The sequence below is a fragment of the Cataglyphis hispanica genome, chromosome 6 (assembly GCF_021464435.1).
Source record: "Cataglyphis hispanica isolate Lineage 1 chromosome 6, ULB_Chis1_1.0, whole genome shotgun sequence".
Lineage (NCBI taxonomy): Eukaryota > Metazoa > Arthropoda > Insecta > Hymenoptera > Formicidae > Cataglyphis > Cataglyphis hispanica.
In genome coordinates this window covers 5,860,723-5,887,108 of record NC_065959.1, presented here as the reverse complement: position 1 = coordinate 5,887,108, position 26,386 = coordinate 5,860,723, and the positions used below count along the sequence as shown (strand labels likewise).

General features: G+C 28.7%; 3 protein-coding genes across 4 annotated transcripts in view; 2 read left to right on the top strand and 1 right to left on the bottom strand.

Moving 5' to 3' along the window:
* The first annotated feature begins 484 nt into the window (after positions 1 to 484).
* Positions 485 to 5,214, top strand: LOC126850249 (heat shock 70 kDa protein cognate 5). The gene is made up of 11 exons (XM_050593059.1): positions 485 to 698; positions 1,409 to 1,470; positions 1,552 to 1,697; positions 1,876 to 1,999; positions 2,072 to 2,380; positions 2,597 to 2,759; positions 2,860 to 3,316; positions 3,532 to 3,828; positions 4,051 to 4,238; positions 4,317 to 4,457; positions 4,568 to 5,214. The coding sequence occupies exons 1-11, from the start codon at positions 606 to 608 to the stop codon at positions 4,640 to 4,642; spliced, it is 2,055 nt and encodes a 684-aa protein (XP_050449016.1). The 5' UTR covers positions 485 to 605; the 3' UTR covers positions 4,643 to 5,214.
* A 669-nt stretch (positions 5,215 to 5,883) lies between these two features.
* LOC126850328 (protein farnesyltransferase/geranylgeranyltransferase type-1 subunit alpha) lies at positions 5,884 to 8,222 on the top strand. The gene is made up of 5 exons (XM_050593201.1): positions 5,884 to 6,293; positions 6,497 to 6,851; positions 6,945 to 7,145; positions 7,243 to 7,426; positions 7,803 to 8,222. The coding sequence occupies exons 1-5, from the start codon at positions 6,137 to 6,139 to the stop codon at positions 7,899 to 7,901; spliced, it is 996 nt and encodes a 331-aa protein (XP_050449158.1). The 5' UTR covers positions 5,884 to 6,136; the 3' UTR covers positions 7,902 to 8,222.
* A 5,351-nt stretch (positions 8,223 to 13,573) lies between these two features.
* Positions 13,574 to 26,386, bottom strand: part of LOC126850312 (Kv channel-interacting protein 1-like) — a 107,515-nt gene continuing 94,702 nt past the window's right edge. For both annotated transcript variants that reach the window (XM_050593179.1, XM_050593178.1), the window contains 2 exons: positions 21,221 to 21,433; positions 13,574 to 14,559 (listed from right to left, as the gene is read on the bottom strand). In XM_050593179.1, the coding sequence (XP_050449136.1) occupies positions 14,449 to 14,559; positions 21,221 to 21,433 (324 nt within the window). In that variant the 3' untranslated portion in view covers positions 13,574 to 14,448. The remainder of the gene's footprint in view (positions 14,560 to 21,220; positions 21,434 to 26,386) is intronic.

Below are 26,386 nucleotides of genomic sequence, written 5' to 3'. Positions count from 1 at the left end.
AAATAAATATTATTAAAAAGATAATAATCTATAAAGACAGATGATAATTAATACTATCATACACATATACTTTCATACACATTTGCGATATTATTTTGCGAATTTTGTAAATATCACATACCGAAACGAGATCAACGGTCGATTCAATGCATACCATTTTAAAATCCGGAAATTCTATATCGATATAGAATCCTTGCCATTGAATATTTTTCATCTATTTTCATCGACTTACCTCGCTTACAAGCATTTAATATAAAAGCTGTCGCAGAATATTCGCGTTGTTTCGCGAAAAGCAGTTATGTTTTACTTTGATAATTATCTCGATGAGTAATCCTCGTTCGATAGAATCCGCTAGAACATTCCGGATATTACGCAAGTCACGAGAGAGGAAAGGTAACGTGGGATAACTGTACGCGATTGTTATTGGTGCATATGGCTAGAGCTTTTACGTCATTGGTCTATCCTCCAGCCGCCGTGTAGATGTGCGCATGGCATATGTATTTCTGTACGGATCTTCACGGGAGTTGCATCATTACACGTGAAGTTGGGTGTACCATCGTGTCCTACCGATTCTTGAGTTGAATTTCTACCGAAAAAAAGCGAAAATGTTGGCCGCCGCAAGATTACTGAATCGCAATTACGTCGGTGTCGCGTGTGACATCGCCAGAAAGCAACAGTTCAGCACAATTCTGAAAAATGTAAGTATTGATATAGAACGATATCGCGTGTATTTTTTTCTAGCTTTCGGTCGTTGCTAATTGTACGTCGTCTAACGATCTTTATTGGCAATGTTTTCTATTGTATGCGATAAATTTTAGATTATTTTGGGAAAATTATGAATCGCGAAAAGTCTTTGTCGCAATTATTTCCGTCACGATGCCGATTTAAAGCCGGCACGTGAGCGGATGCCTCATGCTTCGCAAATTCTTTTAGGTGCTCAATTTTCTCTGTACTTTATATTTTTTATTATTATTTAATAAAACTAATCACATATTACTTGTTTTAAAATAATTTTATTATAGATTTTATCTAACAAACTGTGCTTCATGTTGCACAATAATTTTTTTTTAAACACACACACGCATATATATATATATATATATATATATATATATACATGTGTGTGTGATTAACTTTATCTCATTTGTTTTATATATGTAATATATAAATTTTAAAATTTATATATATTAATAAAAGTTTTTCTCTTGGATTCTATTGGATATTGTATTCATTTTCTATTGGATATTATATTCATTTTCTCTAATTCATTTTACAAAGTTTTTAACGTATGTGTTATATATATGATTTTTTGCAATAAAATAATTTCTTGGAATCTATATTTTTATATATATGTATTATTTTATATTTGTATATATGTGTATTTAAAATTTATATTAATATTTTATAGGTTGCAGCTCCAACAGTTACAGTACCACATCGATTCACCGATTTACAACAGTATCGATATAAGTAAGTAATTGAAAAGAAGTAAATATCAAATATGTATGTTTCCTAGGTTTAAAACAAATTAAGGAAAAACTTTTTTCATAGATCTGAAGGTGTAAAAGGTGCAGTCATTGGTATTGATCTCGGAACTACATTCTCCTGCGTAGCAGTAATGGAAGGCAAACAAGCTAAAGTTATAGAAAATGCTGAAGGTTCTAGGACCACTCCATCTTATGTTGCCTTTTCAAAAGGTATTAAATATTAATATCAACATAATAATATATTTAAAAATGTTTTCATTTTTTTACATTGTAATTTGTAAGTTACAATGAATTTACGAGATGACTATGTAATAAAAAAAAACTTTAATAACAATTTCTTGAATATTTTTTTAAAATTAATTTTTTTACAATAATTTTTTTTTTTCAGATGGCGAACGCTTAGTTGGTATGCCTGCAAAACGTCAAGCAGTAACAAATTCTGCTAATACATTTTATGCAACAAAACGATTGATTGGACGAAGATTTGAAGATCCTGAAGTAAAAAAGGATATGTAGGTATCATATTGATTTTTACATGGTTTGCTATAATATGATTATATTTATGTTAATATATATTTTTATAGGAAAAGTGTGACATATAAAATTGTAAAAGCATCTAATGGAGATGCATGGGTACAAGGTGCCGATGGAAAAATGTACTCTCCCAGCCAAATAGGAGCATTTGTACTTATGAAAATGAAGGAAACAGCTGCATCTTATTTGAATACGTCAGTAAAAAATGCTGTTATTACTGTACCAGCATATTTCAATGATTCACAACGACAAGCAACAAAGGATGCTGGTCAGATAGCTGGATTGAATGTACTTCGAGTAATTAACGAACCAACTGCAGCTGCACTTGCATATGGCATGGACAAACAGGAAGATAAAATGTAAAAAAATTATTTTTTGTATTGATTTATATTAATGTGAAGAAAATGATATTTTTCTGCATAAATATATAATTTCTTTGCCTCTAAAAGATATATATATCTTAAATTTAAACATTGATAAACTTAAAACATTGATATATTTCACTTAAAGCTGTCTTTTTTTTATATTTTTCAAAAAGAGAAAGATGTAATTGATATATTGTTCTTTTTTTTTAGCATTGCAGTTTATGATTTAGGTGGAGGTACTTTTGATATCTCAATTTTAGAAATCCAGAAAGGTGTCTTTGAGGTAAAATCCACAAATGGAGATACGTTCTTAGGAGGAGAGGATTTTGATAATGCATTAGTTAATTATCTTGTATCTGAATTTAAAAAAGAGGTATGCATATATTTTGCAACTAAATATAACTATATCATATTAAAATAAATTTATATTGATATTAACTAAGAATTATTAACAATTTTATTAAATACTGCAGCAAGGCATAGATGTAACTAAGGATGCAATGGCAATGCAACGATTGAAAGAAGCTTCAGAAAAGGCTAAAATTGAGTTGTCGAGTTCTCTTCAAACAGATATAAATCTACCTTACCTTACTATGGATTCTAGTGGACCAAAACACTTGAATCTTAAACTGTCCAGAAGTAAATTTGAAAGTCTAGTACATGATCTGATTAAGCGTACTATTCAACCATGTCAGAAAGCGCTTTCTGATGCCGAAGTAACGAAATCCGATATTGGGGAAGTTTTATTGGTTGGTGGAATGACCAGAGTTCCTAAAGTACAACAGACAGTTCAAGAAATATTTGGTAGACAACCTTCAAAAGCTGTAAATCCAGATGAAGCTGTAGCTGTTGGTGCTGCAATTCAAGGAGGTGTACTTGCAGGAGATGTTACAGATGTTTTACTTCTTGATGTGACTCCTTTATCATTAGGTAAGCTATTATTCTTAACTATTCTTTTGTTATATGTGTTTGTATGTGTATAAAACTGTGATGTATTAGACTAATCTTCTCTCTGATTATAAATGAAGACATTGATTTACTGAGTTTTTAGTTATTCAACTTTATAATAATTTAAATAAATTTGTATTGTATATTATTAATTAAGGTAAAAAAAAAAAAAAATCATTTTTGAAATTGTTTTGTAGGTATTGAAACACTTGGTGGTGTATTTACAAGATTAATTTCTCGTAACACAACTATACCTACAAAGAAGAGTCAAGTATTTTCTACAGCAGCAGATGGTCAGACTCAAGTAGAAATTAAAGTTCATCAAGGCGAGCGAGAAATGGCTAGTGATAACAAACTTCTGGGACAGTTTAGTCTTGTTGGCATTCCACCTGCACCAAGAGGTGTCCCACAAATAGAAGTAACATTTGATATTGATGCAAATGGTATAGTGCATGTATCAGCCAGAGATAAAGGAACTGGCAAGGAGCAACAAAGTATGTAAATTTTCATTATTTTATAGGTGCATTTTATATGTGTAAAAAATTATTTGTATAAAAAAAAAATTAGTAACACAATGATGACTATATTTTTCGTCTCTGAAATTTACTTTAAAATTGAGTAAAATATGTGGACTAAAATGACTGATTTATTATTATTAATTATAAATTACTTTTTCTATAGGCACATTATATTCTAACTATCATTTTTTATTACAGTTGTTATTCAATCTAGTGGTGGCCTTAGCAAAGATGAAATTGAAAACATGGTTAAAAATGCCGAGCAATATGCAAAAGCGGATAGGGTTAAGAAGGAAAGAGTTGAAGCTGTTAATCAAGCAGAGGGAATTATACATGATACAGAATCGAAATTAGAAGAATTTAAAGCGCAACTACCACAAGAAGAGGTATAATATTATTAATAAAGTTGTTTTTAATATTTTATATGTGAATATTTTTATATTTATTCTTTTTTTTTCTTATAGTGCGATAAACTTAAAGAGTTAGTTGCCAAATTGCGAGACACTTTGGCTAAAAAAGATGATATTGAACCTGAAGAAATAAAGAAGCAAACAAACGAACTCCAACAAGCGAGCTTGAAGCTATTTGAGATGGCATATAAGAAGGTATGTAATTTATGTAAAAATTAATTTATATTTAACGCGATTACAATGTTTTATAGCTCGAAATAGAGAGAGAGAGAGAGAACTATTATTTAAAGATATTGATTTTACAGATGGCAGCAGAAAGAGAAAGTCAAAATCAGTCACAACAGGAACCTGAAGGCGAGAAGAAAGAGGAGAAAAACTAATTATAATTAGGTAACTCGCATTTTATAAAAAAAGAAAGATTCCATTTTGCACACGCTGATATAAGCATCTGTTTTTTGCAAGCTCTCACAAAAGAACCATTTATTAAACATAAGTTTAATTTTGAAGCTCTGCGCGATAATGAACAATAAGCTGATTAGAAATTAAAAAAGCAAAGTATGCCTATAAAAGAAAGAGAGCAGTTTTATTTCTCACATACAGCAGCTTATATGTCTTAATATATAATAGTAATAATTGTAAAATGATTTGTACCAAAAATTATATGAAATACTTTGTTAACAGTTACAATCTTACTTTTGTGGAATACTATATAGTACATTTGGTGAATGAGTCTAAGATGAAAATAGAATTGAGTGAATGAGATGAATGTTTTGTGCAAAAAAAGTTTATCCTGTAAACAATATACAATACATAGATTACTGTAGAGAATATTGTTGTATTATGCAATTGTATTAACCATCTTTTACTTTTAATTTTTTTATTTAGATACCTTTAAAAAAATATCAAATTTTATGATTTTGTTCTGTTATTCAATAAATTCCTTGAATTCTAATGTGTAAAATTAATTATACTATTAACTTTATTAAGATTTTGAGGTGTAATAATTTATTATAATCAGGGAAATGCATATGTAAAATAAAATAACTATATATCAAAAGATACATAAAATAACAATATATTATATATATAAATATATAGATCAAATATTCTGATTAAAACCGAAAATGGGAAAAAGAAATGTGTAATTTGCTTGTCTTTTTCATAATATTGAAATATATATGCATTAGATATTTTTTTATTGTAGTGGCAGTACTAGAAAGTCATTCATATACATTTACTTGTAACTACATACGATGACATGCTATCTTAATACTTCCAGTTTAAACAAAGTACAATCTTGTCTTGGAATCAAAATTTTACGAATTACTGTCCTTCATTTTTATTCCTTTATTCATCCTTTTCTTTCCATTAACGTGATTTCCGCAATATTTAATCATATATTTATTTATTCCGAAGACAGTGCAGATTTGCAAAGATTTGATGTCAGATTTAACAATTTTATTCGACATGGATAAAAAGTTAAACAAGTTTTAGAGATGAATAATAAGTTAAATGAGAAACATAGTTAATTTAATTTAAATAATATTTAATAAAACTTCAAATCTTTTAACAATCATATGATGTACATATATGTATTTATATACGATTTATTAGATGTAAAAGTGTCTCTCCCGGGCATAAAGACGAAGCCAATTGTTTATCAGTCACAGCATTCACGCACACAAGTAACGAGTGGATTTTTTCAGTATATCTTTAGATGTATATCTCTTAAAGCTAGAGTCTAAAGGCACATGATATATGATTGCGTAAAATGCTAAAAGTATCTAGGATAGGTTAGAACGTGGTTAAACAACTCTTGTGCGCGGTCTCTTATTTTTTTTTTTTCTACAATACAAATAGTATTAATATAGAGCATGTCGGATAGTTCTGACGACGAATTAAATTGTGGCGATGATCATGAGAAAACGCCATGGATTTTGTATAAAGACCGCAATGAGTGGAGTGACGTGACTCCTTTACCCCAAGATGATGGTCCTCATCCTGTTGTAGCAATTGCATATTCTGAAAAGTGTAAGCATATATAATTTTAAGAATTATATCATTATTATAAGCTAAATTGTATTTTATACAGCAAATATCAAACGATCCTCATGTGTTTTTCATACTATTATTACATAAACTTGTTATTAGTCTATCGTGAAATTTTGCCAATATTATATAGCTTTTTAGTTTTATATGTTTTTATCTAATTATTTTTTAATGTTGACTTTCAGTTAAAGATGCCTATGATTATTTTCGTGCCATTCTAAAGTCAGGTGAAAAGTCAGAGCGTGCATTAGCTTTAACAGAAGCTTGTATATGGCTTAATCCAGCTAATTATACTGTATGGCAATACAGAAGAGAAATACTTAAAGCTTTGGCAAAGAACTTACAGGAGGAATTAAAATATACTGATCGAATGATAAAATATAATTCTAAAAATTATCAAGTTTGGCATCATAGAAAAGTTATTGTTGAATGGCTGCAAGATCCTAGTGAAGAGTTAGTATTTATAGAAAGTATTTTATGTAAGGATGCAAAAAATTATCATGCTTGGCAACATCGTCAATGGTGCATTCAAACTTTCAAGTTTGTATATCTTTATAGCTATCTATATATAAAATTCTAATAAATATTCTTCATATATAATACTGACATATATGTATATAATTATGAATATAGTTTATATGATAATGAATTGGAGTATGTCGAGCTATTGTTAAATGATGATGTTCGCAACAATTCTGCTTGGAATCAGCGTTATTTTGTCATAAGTAATACGACTAAGTTTGAGCAAGAGGTGATAAATAGGGAAGTTGATTTTGCGCTGGAAAAAATAGAACTGTCGAAAGGAAATGAGAGTGCTTGGAATTACTTAAGAGGGTAATTATACTTTTTATTTATATTAAAAGTTTAATTAAAGAAAAAAAAAATATTAATTTGAATATATATATTTTATGTTTACAAATTATAATTTTAGGATACTGTTGAATGATAGCAAAGGCTTAGGTTACAATGAAAAAGTAAGACATAAATGTGAAGAAATGTATAAAGATGGATATCGCACTAATCATTTGTTGGCCTGCATAATTGATATTTGTCAAGAAAGATGTTCATCTGATGAAACCCCATCTTCTTTATTTCACATTAATTCTGCATATGAGGTAAATAAATTTTTATGTATAAGTGTATATATATAAAATTTCTTTTGATGTATTTGATGCATTTAAATTCCTCTTTGGTTCAGCCAATTTCTCTCTTTCTTATTGCTCTTACATTCATTGTCTTTTATATTTTCTATTCTTATATTATTCTTGCTCTTTTTATTTTTTATTGAATTCAATGTTGTCATTTTGTTTTAATAATCTTGACACTTTCATCCATTGGATACATCATAAAAATTACTTTTGATTAATGTCATTGTTTAAAAATTTCTCAGTTTCCACTTATTTTATGATAATAATTTTTATAATTATATATATTAATATATATTAATATAATTATAATGAAATTACATTAATATATGTATTTATGTTTCAGCTATGTAAGGATTTGTCGAAAAAATATGATACAATAAGATGGCGATACTGGAATTATGTGGCTAGTCAGCTAGCGATAAAATTGAAAACAGAACCTTGAAGTAAAATATTAGAGCATTCCTACACTGTGAATTGTTCAAAGAATTTTAGACAATGTTTTTATATGTCAATCTACAATATATGGTTGATATATCTTGGCCTCTTTTGTCTACACATGTTATTGCATAATAATAAAATTTCTCAGAGCAATTGGTACAATTGATTTATATAAAATCAAAAGCATCTTTTATGATCTTGAAGTAGAATCAGGATTTGATAGTTAACTTATCAGAATTATTTTAAGCGAAATTTAATATCACTAACCTAATAAGATGTGTTATACCAACATTGTTATCTAAAATAAAATGATCTACATTATCTATTATGTTGATTATTTTATGTATTTTCTGTGTAATCGCAAATTTTTAATTTATATATTATTAATATCAGCTTGCAATTGCGGAATTTCTGCATTATATTAATAATAAAAGTTAACTAGAAAGAATTGTTGAGTACCATAATACAGAGAAGAGTGATGAATCTAAGAGAAAGAAGATACATGGGTGAGCAGTTAGATATTTTATTTATGATTTTTTAATTATTAATATATGTATGCATACAATATATGTATACATACACATATACATGTTGCTTTGATTGATATTGTACTACATTTTACTTTATAAACGCGTATCTTTCAGGAATATTTTGATAGATCTGTTTAGTAACATAATCGTACAATTCATTAATTTTCTTAAAATTTGTAAGAGTTATAATTAAACAATAATATTAATAATAAAGAAACAACATATATGTTGGTCATCTATTTATTTATAAAATAGTTACATACTTTTAAAATATAGTACAATAAATAATTAATTTAATTAATGATAATTAATATGTATATATAATTGCGATAATAACTAGATTTCGAGAAACAAAAAAATTATGCAATTTTTAAATAACGATACATAAATTTGTGCTTAACATTGATTCTTTTCTTGTTCTCTTCAATAATATGAGGAACTCTGATATATTAAATATATCAAAGGCCATATTTTCGGAACAGTGCCAAAACATTTGGAAAGAGAAATGATTTTCGTTGCGGAAAGATGTGATAACTGCACGTTTTACGTTTTTCTTGAAATCTGTGTGCAGGTAAAAGGCCACATTAAATTGAATTTTACGGGCATTTTACGTACATAAATAGAGACATATGTGTATAGACGATTGCAGTTGAATGATATAATGATATAATATTGATTGCATAGCTAAAGATAAGAAACGATAAATTAACAAAATACAAATCGTACGCAATTAATTATTTCAATATTTAATTCGGATTAAAAGGACAAAACGTTGTATCCAGCTATCCTAACATTTAACAATCAACATCCAAACGATTATTCTTTTATACGCCTTGCCTCGAGTGGAAACACATCTTTGTTGACAGAATACATTAAATTATTGGCTAAACAGTTTTCTTTTACTATGAGACGTTGCACATGTCATTGATCGTCACTCACAACTTCGGTATCGCTACCAAAGAAGTTGTTTCCACCTGGGTATTGGTGTACCGTTAAAGCTATGAGATACGTAGTCTTACCACAAGTATATACACATACTTGATTTACATTGAAAATATATGAATATTTTTTACCTGTTGTCTTTTTTAATCTGTTTAAAATCTTCCATATTTTTTAACATTATATAATAAAATTTCTGTTCAACTTTGTTGTGTTTAACGTACGATACTTGAAAAATTACTTAACACATTTTTGCAATGCATTATCATGACACATATACCTTGCCGTATAATTGTACTACAGCTGATTTTGGATAAACATGAGATTACTTCTAGATAATTAATAGACATAACTCTGCAACTATTTTAATAATAAACAATTAATAAATTGCCTAAAACAAATCTATACATTTAGACTCATCATTATATAAAGTGCATACACATTACAAGTTACTTGCAAAAACTCAATCTAAAAATAATCGATCAATCTAATAAATATTTTAGACATTTTTTCTTATTACTTTGATAACAACTTTGGAAAAGTGTGTTTTGTTAATCTTGTTAAACACAACACACAAAAATCCAAAAAACATATACTTGCAATGATTATAATTCAAATATTAATTTAATTAAAAACATAACTTTCTAGATATGAGAAAGAGATATTTTGTTAAATTTAATTAAATAATTGAAATTTTTTTGTAATTTTATACGACTATATAAATGTGTCTCTGCAATGCTTTGTTTAACAACATTTTATATATATTATTATAACTCTTTGCACGTACTTTTCTTTTATGTTTTGCATAACATAGCTTTTCTTGAATAATTGGACCATCTGTTAGTTCTCTCTCTAGTATATATAACTCGATTCCATAAAATTTTTTCTTATTTTATATTTAATAATTTTTTTTTTTTTTTAAATATAACACATACAGACACACACACAGATACACTCTTTCTCTTTCTCTTTCTCTCTTGAATAACTCTCGTGAACAAACGTTATATTCCAATTTTAGTACTTCTACTACTTGCATTTTTGCATCACTTTCACAAGTCACGTTGTATTTTCTCTCCAGCAGCTATAATATGTCTATGATAAATATATCACCGAAACTCTCGGTTAACTATCTACAGAGAAGAGATAGGTTTTGACAGATAGATCTTTGATTCTATTCGAGTATAGTGTTTCTACATTAAAAGGGTCAAGATAGTAGTACTCGCGGCTTTGTACAGCCCCGTAGCCGAATTAGCTACACGTGAATAGTATCCACGTAATGGAATCATTCGAGAAGATATGCTCTATTCTATCATTTTTCCAATTATTTGCTTGTTGTAAATTGTATGATAAATTTTAAGACAGATGCAATCAAAAGTCTAGCAACTACATACGTGACAGCCGCATTAAGTTATGCAGAATTTTTGAATTTTGAAAAATAGCGAGAGATAACTTAATGTCGCAAATGTTAATCTTGCACACATTGAATAAGCTAATTTATTTATCTTGTCTTTTTTTGAATTTTTTTTATATTATATAGAGTGTTAGGCATGCAACAAATATGCGAAAAAGTATCAATTTTTTTGCGATCAGAAACGTATGTCAGAAACGATGTCTGTAAGTTTCCACAAATTTATTTTGTATGCATGTGTGTATATGCGTGAACGCAATTTATTATTTATAATAAATTTATATATTATATTCGCACACACGAGATAATGTGTAGCGACACAAAAGAGCAGATAAATAATTTAAGAAATATTCACTGACTTCTATCTAAAGAGAGATTGTATTTAGAATGAATGACCATTTTATATTTTAATAACTATATAAAATATAAATAAATCTCATTTTTAATTTAAATCATTTGCCAATTATTTTGGGATGATTATTGGATGATTATTAGTTTCAGTACTATATCTCCATTTCATTATTATATTTCCGTTTCTGATCGCGTTATAAAGAAGTTTTATTGTCCAATGATATTATCGATATCTAAAGAAAACGTACGAGATTATAGCTCATAGTTTAGCATGATAATTGCAAAGTTAAATAGAAGCTAACACACTGAAGTTATTTTGCACTGCATATTCTCTCTTCTGTTCGCATAACACATTTACAATCGAGAATTGATAATTACTGCACACACACATATACATATATATGTAAATATATTTTTATATTACAATAATAATTATCAAGTAACTCGTTTTTTTATCATTGATGTAAAATAATTTGTATTGTATAGTAAAATTTAAATTAAAGTCAAACTTTTCCACAGTTCTTTTATAAATCTTGATCGAACTTACGCGTTACTAAAACTTGATTTTTTTCTAGAAACTAACTCGATGTTTGCGAAAGAAGATAACATGCAGCTCGGCGTTCTAGCATAGAATAGAGATTAAAACTATCTTAGAATGATAGTGACAAGAAGTAGTGAAGCTATAGAGAAGTGTATACTGAATTACATATTTTCAGCAGAGAGAAAGTATTCAGCGTGGTACATGCACAGATATGATTAAGATAGGGTGGACTTAAACACACAGTGGCTTTAAGGCATAATATAAGAACTTACATCTCTGAAATAAGAAGTACTACAACTTCATCTTCCCTTATTTAGTACTATATCTTGCACATGCTCTCTTTTTACACCTTGTGAACTTAATAATATTCCAGTTTTATCGTCAGTCTAGTTTTGCATTAAAAAATAATAAGATTATTCTAAAACTAATTGCGGCGCATAAAAAAGCTCACAACATATTAAATCTAGCTTATCTTCGATTAACCATCGTGGGGTAAGAGTACTTGCTTCTTTCCCTTCTTGTATCTAAAACTAATATCCGATCAAGTTCGAAATTATCTATATGACACAATTACCCCGTTTCTGTCTTTTATACACTTACTTACGTAACTTCAAAGACATGCGGTAGTGATCGAGTTGATATGAGACAACATTCGATGTTTATCTCAATTTACATGTAAGTCTTATGCTCTATGAATAGGCGCTGCTAAAAATCGAAGAAATCTTTACGCCTGTAATTCCATCGTGTATGCAATCTATCTTTTCGTTTCTTCAATGACTTTATTATTAGCATTCACTTCTATATTACCTCTTAATGCTCGTCATATTGATGCGTGAGTTGGAGTTGTGTCAGCTTTGTTGTTGAAAAAGTTAGTCGCCGTACCGCATTACTCTCTAGATCGGAGGAATATTCAAATATCGATTCGCGACTTGCTATCTCGAGTATTTTACAAGAAACGCACTTGTAACAAAAGGATATATACTTGTATATATATCTAAAATAAATAACTTACATTTTTCGTTTTCCGATCTAACATCAACAATTTTGATCAGATTCGTTAATCTCGAGACGCATCGGAGATTCTTGTTTCGTTCGCTCTTGTCCATTCCTCCTTATTTATAGTTAACCAGAAGTAGGCAGTGATAGAAAATGATTAAATATATTTCGCTCAAGTAAATCTTCTTCGCCCATCGCGGAAGCCTTGGTCCAGTCTCCACGAGTCGTTGGATAATTATAATAAAACGTACACTTCGCGTATATTCGGCAACAGATCACCCGAATGTCAAATTGATATAGAGAGAGGCACCCTGCTTTCAACCACATATTTCTTTCGCCTTTCATTCTCGGTTAAACTCGCTTCTCTCTCTTTAGCAGCACGCAGTCTTTACGATCTAGAATCTTACAACAATAATACGCTTACCTGTCACAAAAATAAATATTTTGATATCGCTTACCATCTACATGCTTACGCACTAGAAACAACAAATCCCGCTTGACATGTCCAGCTGTATGACGGGATTCACGATAAACTTTGTATATCTCATTCGCGAGTTGACGCTCACTTTCACATTTAACTTCGTTCTTTGCATTATAGTTCTATATGCATGCGAAACTCACACGCTGTTATTAAAAATTGTATAAAAATTAGGAGCATTTGTATATTTATTGCAATTGTTTAAAATAATTGAATTTTCTTATATTTTTTGATACTACAATATATGTATTAAATATAATTCGGAAATACAATTTCAATTAATATCTATTTTTTAAGAAGTAAAAAAAAGTATATATATCTAACAAACACAGTATTAATACCGAAAGCTTTACTTTAGATATAGAAATAAAAAATTAAAAAATTAAATATAATCTATATGATTATACATTTTATATTTTTATGTGACTGTATGTGTGTTTGCCTTTATATTCGTGAAAATTATCCATAAAGGTCATTGATAGCAATGTGAATAAAAAATTTTTATAATAAAAATGAACATAAGAAAAATAAAATAGTGTGCGAGAAACGACGTGCATAAATCTTTAAAATAAATTCTGATATTTTGCGTTTATGATTTACGATAATGCAAAGAACTGCTTTTCTCAATTATTTAAATCCCACCTTATACTGACTAAAGCTTTATGAAATTGTTATACACCGCTTTACCGACACTTGAGAGCTACTGGGGAAGAACGCTCATTATATACATTCTTTTTGTAAAAGATATCGTGTTATCTGTATACAATTTCATCATTTCCTAAACAAGTTTTAAGCAAAACATCATAGTTATTTTAATATTGTTACAACTTGCTTGTTATTTCGACTTCGTTCCATTTATTTTCTTATATATTTGCGGATTCTGATATTTAATCGTACAAACATTCTACCTATCAAATAACACGCCAATCGAATATTCATAGTTTTCACTCCTATCACAAAACAATTATATCTGTTGCTCTGTTATCTTTAAGTCGCAAAATTCAACCTTTGATACTCCATTTATTAATGCTTTTCTTTTTCTTTCTCAATAACAACTCTTTTCTCTTGCATATCTAGAGATTTTACTGAGTACATTTTTGTTGAACTAGTATGCGCAAAGTGACGCAATGTCGTCTCTCGAAACAATCGATTCTGAGAAATTGCATATCAGTCGTTTCAAGATGACGAGACACACCTTGGAAATCTCTTTCCTCTGGTCCAGGGAGTTAAGGTACAACATTGAGCGATTTATTTTTTAACCGAGTGATCCCTTCAGGTCCATGGTGTGTATCGTGGACGCTGTGACTGTCAGAAGGCAGTATCCAAAGCTGCCATACTGGTCGAGATGTCCGGATCTGCGCGACAAGCCTCTAAGAATTCGGATAGCGTCACTACGCCGTCCCTATTACCATCCATTTTCTAGAACAAGTAAAGTCAATTTATATTTGAAAGTTTTTTCATTATGTGGCGTTTAATGTCTATTAAAAATTTAAATAATAATAATATTGTTTTATTGATAAATATTGCTAAAAATTTATAAGTAATATACCATTTAATTAAAGAAATTGAAAAGAATTCTATTAATCGCGGATTATTAATGATAGATTAATGTATTTACATTAATAAAACGGTGTTATATGTACTTATAAAAATAATATATTTAAAAAAATCTGCATCTTCAAGGAATGTCGCGACTATAATAAACCATTAAAAAGTTGATATTATGTAAAATAATATAATGGTATTATGTAAATTTTTTAACTATAGGAGAGAGAAAGAGTACTAAAATCCACTCCGTAAATCTCTCTTTGTTTTACGTCACAGTTGTGGATACGTGGAAACCTCATATCTCGCAACTCTAACATGATTGACTGTACTATGAATGACTAGAATTACCATAAAGCTTAAACTCACGAAAAAAAGTACCACGTTGACCTAGATTGAAAGACCGCTACTGACCTAACAATCAAACGATATATATTACGAAGAAAAAGAAAAAGCGCACGTAGACGTCTTCTCACACTTCCGCACTTCTGTCGATGCACACGTATATGTACGTCACTTAAAGTAGAACTAGTCAACCACGGATGGACTGACTACTGGCAGACTATTTCTACTGCTCTGCGCTTAAACTTTTTCTTTTTCTCTCTCTTTTGTATATATTATTTATTATAACATCGTTATTTTGGTTGTATAACTAATTTATTAGCTTAATATTATTTTATTTTGTACCAAAAATTTATTTAAAAAATTGTTATTTTTTTGCCACAATATATAGATCATTAATATATAAGTATAAATTATATAAATATATAATTTGTTTACTATATATACAGTAAGATTCATATTTTACATATTCATTCAATATATTTGGATAGAAATACATTACCGGATATTAATTATCTGCGATTCATGGCAATCTAGATCGAGTTAATTAGAGAATTAACATGATCGAAAGTTGAAGCCAGCATTTCATGTTGTGTTGCGTGCATGTGTGAACATTTAGATTGCACAGTACTAAATCGGCCATCGACAGGTGCGAATCGCAAAATTATTACTGCTCTCTTTATGAGAAACACAAAGGTTAATGTATATGGGGGAGGAGTTTGTTACCGTGTACATCGCGTTGAATGGAATTAATTAGTACCACGACTTATTATGCTACGATAGATTATCGTAGGTTTGTAATTATGTCAGAAATAATTACTGCAAATTTGTAGGATATTGGATGAATTTGAGAGAAAATCGATATTATAATAGATTATTACGTAATTTAATATAAAAAATGATACTAGTATTTTAATATAAAAAGCATGTCAAAATATGTGTGATTTAAATCTTGTATTTTGAAGAAAATTCGCTTATCATGATGCTATTGCTATTGCAAGTATCCCTGGTAATGTTTTACGAACAATTTTTTCAATAACTTATAATAAATTAATTCTATTAGCAATTTTTTAACGCTAAATTAAACATTATTGCGTTATATTTTAGCAGTTTAGTATTAAATATTTTTGTAATTAAACTGATAAATTTTTATAATATATTTCAAAATTTCCTCTTATAATATATTTTATACATATTTTGCATTTTGCATATATATGTATATTTTATTATTTTTTGTATTTTATCCACGTGTGACGTAATATGAAAACGATTCGATACTATTACTAAAAATTGGCAAGCCAGCTCATTTTCTGGGATGAAAAGTGCTAGCAAGCTAGTTGCGCAGTTTCTAGAGACAATGGGACGGATTTAATCGTGATCTGGAGCGAATGAAACTCGAATGAAGCTCGTTTTTAATTAGTTTTACGAATAACGTAGATATTTCGCGACCGATGCTCGTTACTTCTTTCAACGTGATTAATTAGCAATGATTTACTCGACGTAGAGATGTCCATTCAACAAACAGATGTCGCGAAAAATTAAAAACATGAATTGCGATTGTTATTTTATTGTACAAGAAGCAAAACATAATGTTTTGCAAAAAAAGAAAAAGAGAAAAAAAGAGAATATGAATACGTGTAAAAATATAATATAAAATAGATAGAAATTGATAAGATCTATGAATAAATTGAGAAGTTTTGAAAGATTTTTATCATAATAATTTTTTTTTATGTTTATCAATAAATTACAATATTTTAAGTGAACAAAGAAAAGTAATGGTTGATTCAGATTTTTTAAATAATTGCATATAATATTATACTTGCTAAATTTTAAACAGTTATTTAAAAAGTACATTGGATTCTGTTTAAAACTACATAGATCATACATACAGGAACTGTTCCTTCACTACTTTTCTACGAGTGTATTGATAATCTTTGTATTCAATGTGTCATTGTGCTACAGTTAGAAGTTTATAAGATGTTCACCGGTTCATTTTTCTTTCGTAGCTTATTCATAGCTTAAAGTTACCTTTAATAGTGCTGAAAAGATCTCATAAAGTTTTACAGACAAAAAGACAGTCATACTATATGTTTCAATTATTATGTAGGAAATTTATTAATTATTTGAAACTACATTAAAATCTATTTCGTATAAAAAAATATCTCTGCAATAAAAACTCTTAAATTATCATATATTTTATTATTGATTGAAACGTGCTTCATTAGAGTAATAGATAAATGTATAGCAAACAAAATCGAGAAGCAAACCGAAAGAAAAAAAAAATTTAAGCAAATAAAAATTATGAGCACGTTAAAGTAAGATCGATAGTATGCACATAAAAAATTTTTATTACTTAACAAAATAAATGATTAAAGAAATTAATAATAAAGTTTAATAAAATGCATTATAATAAACGATGGATTTATGAATACAATATATATCTGTAATATGAGCACTTTATCAATCATTAGTAAAAACTTGAGATCGATTACGTGAGACGTATGCCAAACATATGATTCATTTTATGAACCACATTTATTTCCTCCCCTTTATTTTTGAAGCACATATTGTCAATCTCTCTCTTGTAATTTTACCTACAAATTGCTCTTGATATAAATTGAAAATATTTAGAGTGCAAACATTGCATATATAATGATAAAATAAAACTTTTCTCATTTTTATTTCCATATCCTGATTTTATTTGCCACATTATAAGTCTTTATCGTGCAGACTTTTTCTTCTTCGATAAAATACGTAGTCATAACTTTGAAGTACTTGTAACATGAAACAAAAAAATGAAAAATCATTTGAAAAAGCTATTTTATCTTGCGCTGCATTTTTCCAAGTTTTTCTATGAGAGTCTTAAATCAATTTATCTGCGTATCCAAACCCTAATTTCTTCCAAACCTTAGTTTCGTAAAAGAAAACTTTGTCTAATTGTAAGACGTACATCGAGGTTGCATATGCGCGATATTTTATTTCTTTGTTTACAAAATAAAATATCGCTAGAAGCCAACAATTTGCGAGAAATAATCTATATGTATATATATATATATATATATATATATATATATATATATATATATATATATATGAAATGTAAATCAATGTATCTTCAGCGAGAAATATTATTCGTTCCATATGTATGTTACTAGAATTCGTATTTATACTTGCGCATTTTTAATCGATTATCGAATATGTTTTAAAATATGTTCAATCATCAATATTCTCTACACGTGCGTGCCGCACTAGGCGATAGCATTGCTGTGGATCATCGTGTGGCACAGATGGTATTGATATCACGACAATAAAGTTTAACCGCCAAGTAACATCTGCGTAATAGAAATTTGAATAGTTTCAAGTTCGTAGACGTTTCTATTTACAATGGATCACAGAGTTGATTGCAAACTGATGAATTATATCGGGTAGATCAAAGGACTTGGTTATAGAATATCGACAGGTGCTCAGAAATAACATTTAATTGGATGGCAAGCTGCATTCAATAATCTTACTATTATCGAATTGTTTCCTATATTTCGATAACAATACATTGATTCAACAGAGTTTTAATGAGACGATGTAATATATCTCTCAATTTTCTAATGGCACGATTAAATAAAATATGTTAGATCTTTTCTTATAGAAAAAAGATCTTTTCTTACACTTCTTTGAAGTTTATTTAAGTTTTATTTAAATAAAAATCTTATACACTTTGTTTATAATATACTCGGTGCGTTAAAAAAGTTTCGAGACCGATTTTTTTAAAGACGTATTAATGACATTATCTTTCAATCAATATTGGAACTAGGTAGACTCAATCTTTTTGAGTCTTCCATAATTTTTTCATTATATTAAATGCAGTAGTTTTTAAATAGTGCACATTGAAAGATTGTTTGTTCTTTTTAGATTGTCACAATTTTAAGAATGGAACAACGAGCTGAGATTAAATTTTGCTTTAAACTTTGTAGAAAAACTGTTCTATCGAGACGTTTTAAATCTTTTGAAGCAAATTTGACGTATTAGGCCCATGTTTTATCAATCGGGTGAATGCTTTCTTCTCCATGACAATGCATCCGCGCATTCGTCAGTCGTTCTCTCTCAATTTTTGGCCCAAAAAAGGGTAGGTGACCATTGTCACCTACCCGCCGTGCTCACTAGATTTGACCGACTTTTTTTTATTTCCCAAGATAAAATTGACGATGAAAGGGATTCGAAAATGTGAAGGCGATTCAACGCGCTGTGAGCATTTAAATTCGATTTCCCGAAAGAATTTTTTTGACCAAAAAAATTTGGGAGACAAATGCGCGGGTGTGTTGTCGTGGAGAAGGAATCATTTACCCGATTGGTAAAACTCGGATTTAATATGTCAAATTTGCTTCAAAAATCGATCCATAAAATCTCAATAAAACAGTTTTTTCACTTTTAAAGTAAAATTTAATTGCGGCCTGTTGCTTCATTTTTGAAATCGTGATAAAAGAAAATAAAAAAAAAACAATTTTTTAATACTATCAAAAATTATTGCATCTAACAAAAAAATTATAGAAGATTCAGAAAGATTGGTATTATCTTGTTCCAGTATTGATTAAGAGATTCGTAATATGTTTTTAAAAAAATCAGTCTCGGAACTTTTTGAACACAGCGTGTATATACTTAATTACTGAGATAAGGTACAAAATTTTTTCTTTTATATTCAATTTGCTAATTGCCTTGCTCAAACAAAAAAATTAATGATTTTGCCACGAGAGTAATTAAAACTTAAATGTCGTGTTTATTATATAATACGTGGCAGTTCACAGAAGCTGCAAGTTAGATTGAGAAGCTGGCGTAGTTCCTTGAGAAAAGCCCGTGAGGGGCTTTTGAGGAACTGAAACCACAGGCAATTAGAATTTAAACTATCCGTATATATACATGTAAACGTAAGGTGTGCGCACACATACTGTGGCTCTCCGAGTTAGTGTTCCGCGTGTGTTGTACTAATCCTATCTCTCTTATACTCTCGCGGCCACCCCACATGTAACCACGAATTTACACACGTGTATCGGTGTGTATGCCTCAAAAGCAGAAGCCCTAAACAAGGCGTTTACCCTTTCTGGTCGCGTCGTCTGTACCGTCAAATTTGCGTTTCCTTTCAACTTTAACGAGAGCGTAGGAAGCACATCAACGTATCAAACTGGCTACACAGAATCGAAGATGAGGATCTAGAATCATGGCAGCTTAACGTGCCCGCCGGTAATAGATAACGAAACAAGCTTCCGACCTAAAATTTCGTATCTTCCTATAGTATGATTAAATGATTTAAATGGTGATGCAAAAGAGCATTTGTTAATTGTGTACGATAAGCAAAGTAAGATAGTAATTTATTCATGTTACCTCTGAATTTTTTTTTTTTTTAAGTATAATACACATTTCTGGACTTTTAAAAAACTTTAATATTATAGATAAAAGTTGATGAGAGTTAATGAGAGATAATGAGAGTTATATGTTTCTTAAAGATCTATTTAAGTATTAATCTATTTGTTTAAATTACATAATATTTATCGTAAATGATATATATACATATATACGAAAGCTATTTCGTATCTGTTTTACGCGAATCGAATTTCAACACAATATTGTATTCTATAAATGGTAATTCTTTGAACTTCATTTGTCATAAAATTGACGAAGCGTGTAGCTTGTATCGGGCAGATAGAAGACATGTCATCTGCACAAATTGTCTCTGTAAAACGAGTTGCTCCTTTTTTCGCCTGTAGCGGTGAAGATAGGTGAAGAGAACAAGTGCACTGCGGGCATTGTCATCCGCAGCTAACAATGTGACAACTTCTAAAAAGAAAGACTTGTTCCTGTCTTGCTGATACAGTTTCTGCAGACGCTTGTTTTCTTTCGTTGAGGTGAACGAATTATCGACAGCCATCGCACAAGACACAAAACTCATTAATTTAAATGTTTTGTTTGCTCAAAGCTCCAAATTCTTTTCATTTAATTACTTTTAACATAATTAGATTTTTTAATTATTTAATTATAGATTAATTACACGTTAATTATATCTTATTTTGAAGCTGAATTAATTTTGGACAGAATAAGATTTTGGTAATTATTCGCGTGATATAATACATAATGAGCAAAACATTTTTAAATTTCATTCTTTTTTTTATACGAGAGCGCGATTCGAAGATTTGTTTTCTTTTCTCACCTGAAACATTCGATCCACTTTTTCGCGTACACCTTCATGATCCAAGTTTGGATCAGAGAATTTTCCCATTAGCTCATACACGGCAGTCACAATGTCCGTCATTTCTTCCCTTGTAATACAGCCATCTCCGTTGATATCGTAAAGAGAAAATGTCCAACGAAGTTTTTCGTCTATGGACCCACGGGACAGTATACTCAAGCCAGTAACAAAATCCTGGAACATAAAAATCATCATTGATCATAGCAGTATTGCCTTGAAATATTTTCCGCATTGCATGAAAATGCTTATATTCTGTAGTATTATGTTCGAGTTGCGTTAAATTGTGTCGATTTCCTAAAGATATTTGCAGCAAAGATATATACTTTGCTGATTTTTGAAAACTTTTTGTTTTATTTTTCTCTCTCATTTTTATTTTTTGTGCGAGAAAGTTTGAAATTGCGTTTAATCATGTGTTAATCGAGCGAATAATGCTGATAGCGAACGATATTTCAGGCAGTAAACTCCAGTGTTTGTTGGCTAAATTATGGTGTGGCGTTGAACTTAGAAAAGTACAGATGTGAGCACATACCGCACAAGATTTGTGGCCGTGTGTGGGTTAATATATTTGTACTAAGTTATGTGAAATCTGGAGATCTAATTGTTCCACGCGTTTATCGTTACATATGTTATTATTATCGTTATTATATCCCATGCTTTTTGTGATTCTTGATTTAAAATTATTGATGAATTGTCTACACTAAATATTAGTAAAAGTAAGTAGTATATTAAAAAATTATTTCCATATTTTTCTCTTAAAACTAGAGCAGAAGTTTTAAAAAGCAGATAAATAATTTGTGCAAAAAAATCAATCACGATATATTTCTATAGAACACAGACATTTCTAAAAAAAATCTGAATTATTGTTTAAAAATGTCAAAGTTGCAATAAAATTATATACGTATTTTCTCTAAATCATATGTAAAACATAATATTAGATAAGAGCGTAAGTTTGATTACTGAGCAAATTTTCTTGCATTTATATTAACATCGAGACAATCTATTTATGCAAACTCGTGTTCATGTGAAAAAAGCCATGACAATAAAAAAACAATGCTATTTCCGAGAAATAGGTCGCTCGCACAAAAGCAATTTAAACACACAAGGACGTTAAATTTAATCGTGCATGGTGATTAAGCAAATAATGACGACAGCGTGTAACTCGTTGCCTCGTAGCAGATAAATTATGCTATCAGTCAGCGAAGTTGTACGATGTAGAGACCCAGCCACGTATTAATATGTACACGCATATAAGCGTGAAACCCTACGCGAGAAGTTTGTGTACCGCGCAGAAGACATATATTAGACATTTTAAATAGACCTCCAAGTAATAAAATTGGCGATATGCTACATATTCATTTCTTGGATAACGATTACTATGAAAATTTGTCTAGAATTTCAAATACGACGACTATAAAATAAAATAAAGCTGCAGTATGATTCCATTATGCTACACATATTCAAATTCGTTATAAAATAAGAAATGCATTGTCTCCGCATTGTCATGTTCATGCAGATTTGAGAATGGTTTTTATAACATGCAGTAAGACATAATAGCGAGTCTGACGTGTTTACACTTATGCTTTTGTCTGACGTCTCATGATTAATTTTCACGTCGGATTTTGTAATTATCTGCCTAAAGCGGATAAACAGCGATAAAAGAGATGAATAGAATATTTGCATCTTTTTATTTCACAACATTTAGATATTTTCCCTTAAATTATTAATCTCACGATATAAGCTTTTTATTACCTATATTAAACATAATATAAATAATAAATAATTTATAAATTATTGCATATGGTTGGTCCGTCCGCCATCCAAATCTTCTTTTCTTAGAAAAACAGTAAAGGATGAACAAGAGAATAAAAGAAGGTTTGGAAAAGCATCGGGCAGAAGCAACCTATGGAGAGCAACGATATGTGGTGAGTAACTTATTTATCATTTATATTATTTTCAAATTAGACGTATTGTTCGTTTTTTTTATTTTTATTTATTTATTTATTTATTTTTTTTTTTGATAGTGATTTAGTTTAAATTAATTTAAATAAGTCAGTTAATCCATGCGATATAAGTACGTGGAGAGAAAAGATAGCTTATCGTTATGCGGTTGCTAGGCGTGAAGAACTGTTGGGATATAATAATAATCCAGCATTTGTATCTAGTACATATAAATATAATAAACTATGTAATTATTAGTAATAATATTTTGTAACCGCAAAATTTCTTTAATATTTCACGTGTACATATATTTTTCTTCTACATTTTAATTTCTTTTATTTTCATTTCTCATTTTTTCTTTTTTCTCTACAATTCGCTTGCTTAATAATCAATCAAATGCTTAGAGAAGATAGAACAATGTAAACCTGGAATTTTTTGGTATACATTTCAGACATTTAATCACTCTTTTTATTATGATGAATGATATGTATTGACCTTGATCGGTTAATGGTGTTTCTGAGTTTAAAAGCGCGTCCGCTAAAGCTGTTGACCTAGTAAATTGTATTAAGCGATCAGGAAGAATAAAATAAAGTGAGCGAGATGAAGGAACAAAGTGTTGGTTGACACTAAATTACTAAAGGTAATGCAGTTTTAGAGAGAGAGTTGAGATAAAATGTAAAATTCGAATAAAAATTTATATAAAGATAGAGAAAGGTTAAAAATTATATATAATAGAGATAAAAAAAATAAAATATATAAAAATTAAAATATGTCGAAAAATTTTTGAAGATTCTTATATAATGTCGGTACGTTCTGGCATATTATAATATTATTAAATTAAGTAAAACATTAAACATAAAAAAATATATTTAAAAATATATTAAGATAAAATATATTAAAAAATATATATTCTGAATAATATATTTTAATAAAAAATATATATATAATCCAAAAATGAAAAAAAAGATATTACAAAATGATATTGCTCTTTAATCATGCATTAAATATGACGAATCCCATTAATAATAATATTATAATGTAATGATATTATAGTAATGTATAAAATTACTCTTACAAATAAAATATTATTTATAAGAATTTTTATTGTCAACATGTAATAATATAAAAAATTTTTGCTAATAAATACATTTTTTCTTTTTTTAAAAAACAGCTTGAAATTGTGCTATGAAATATGAGGTATCGTTTTAGGATGTAGTAAAAGAATGACGCAGTTCAAGGGAAGTAGGAAATTGCCAAATGTTGTATAAATTCTCCTAGAAAGTCTAAATCCTTCGGTATAGATCATACTTGACATCACTTAATCTTACTTACAAAATCCACAGTTTCACGTTTTATGCCGCTTTGTATGTTTACACATTAATCGTCTGACTTCTTTCATTTCTCAAGTAAAATTCTTGTACATATTTAATCTTTATCTTCTCCTAAACTTATATAATTCCATTATTTATATTTTTTCAGGGAAACATATGTGTATATGTGTATGTGTATGTGTGCGTATATAATTTATAAAGTTTATTAATTACATCTATATTATTTTTTGATTTTTAATTTTTTTTTAATATATGGTATTAGTTGTTATAAATATTATATATCTTTTGCGAGAAAGCGAAGATAATATATATTTAGAATATGATATGCATTGCAATATCGACGTAGAAAATCAAAGTTCAAATATACAAGCGCATTTATATTTGGTTGACCAGTCTTAATAGTAAACAGTGAAACGTCCGAATAAATATCGATTGTTGATCCAGGTCATCATGATTATATCGAGAATGAGAAAACAGGAGCCGAACTCTACTCAATTATTCGGGGATTATACACAATGAACGAGCTCAACGTATTCGAAGATTGCATCGGTTGTTATTCAAATATGTATTTATTTAACTCTTCAAGTGTATAACTTTGTTTCTCAGAATTTGCATCTTCAAGGTTTTCTCAAGATTGTATTTTACTATACGTTGATGGAATCTCTAATGCCGTACAAAATAAATTTGACTACTAAAGATCTACATATTTAAGATTAACGCTAAGAAAGTATAGAATAATATAAAAAATTTAAACAAAATTATTTTAATTGCAAAATAATAACTTTGTTTTGACTTATATATACATTCTTTGCACTTAACTATCTAAGTTAGTAAAATATTTGAAACGGAAAAATTTGTAAAAGTATAAATATCAATATTTTACTTAGCAATTTGTTATGTGTGTGTAAAACTCATTATTACTTTTCCTATATATTTATATGCTAATATTGTAAAATCATAATATTAAATATTAATTAAATGGTTAAATTATTTGAATATACAACATGTATATAATGGCTAATTTTTGCATTGACATAAATATTTACAAACGCTTTTATATAGAAATTTGATATAATAATAATTGTATATCACGCAGTTTGTAATAGCACCATTAAAATTTACGGTCTTCATTGTGACAAGATTCTTCTAGAAACAAGATAATGAATCACTACTACAATCACGTTCCTACATTTTGAAATCGTCAAATTTTACGCTACAAGAATAAACTTCTAATTGGATGATGTTTAACTCAGCAACGAAGATTTACTTTTGCTATTTATAGACATCGAATATTACCGTTGGCAATACGCTGAGAAATCAGGTTAATTAAAAGAATAAATATTGTAAAAACATTTACTCAATGAGAAAAACTTATTATGATATTATCGACATAACATATCATTTGCTTAGACATATATTTAAACATATATTATACATATATTTAGATAAATTAATTTATGTGAAATTATTTGTAGATGCTTTTCGGTTTTCATTTATCGTAAGCTTCTCATTAGTGAATAATTAAATTTTGATTGATAAATAAGAACTATATCATGTGTCACATACTTGCCATGTGATGTGATTTTGTTGAATAAAATGTAGAAATTTTTTGTAACAATGGTATTATTCTAATATCTCATCAAAAATCATATTTAATTAAATTTTTAAATAACAAACTAAGAAAATAATTTGCAAATATATTTCACATACATTCACATTTTTCAATTCTCATATTAATGAATTTAAATGGAATTGTGTTTGAAAAACATCCGAACATTTCACACGAAAATGCTTTTCAACTGCTTGGCACAGATCTACGTGCAATCGAGAAGCATGCAAATGATTTCAACTAAAAGGA

What these genes read in the sequence shown, in the direction of transcription:
- LOC126850249 (XM_050593059.1), top strand. Translation starts at nt 606, where the DNA reads ATGTTGGCCGCCGCAAGATTACTGAATCGCAATTACGTCGGTGTCGCG. An exon ending in GACAAACAGGAAGATAAAAT is followed by an intron (nt 2,381 to 2,596) that starts GTAAAAAAATTA and finishes CTTTTTTTTTAG; the next exon opens with CATTGCAGTTTATGATTTAG. An exon ending in TGTGACTCCTTTATCATTAG is followed by an intron (nt 3,317 to 3,531) that starts GTAAGCTATTAT and finishes ATTGTTTTGTAG; the next exon opens with GTATTGAAACACTTGGTGGT.
- LOC126850328 (XM_050593201.1), top strand. Translation starts at nt 6,137, where the DNA reads ATGTCGGATAGTTCTGACGACGAATTAAATTGTGGCGATGATCATGAG. An exon ending in GCTTGGAATTACTTAAGAGG is followed by an intron (nt 7,146 to 7,242) that starts GTAATTATACTT and finishes TTATAATTTTAG; the next exon opens with GATACTGTTGAATGATAGCA. An exon ending in ACATTAATTCTGCATATGAG is followed by an intron (nt 7,427 to 7,802) that starts GTAAATAAATTT and finishes TTTATGTTTCAG; the next exon opens with CTATGTAAGGATTTGTCGAA.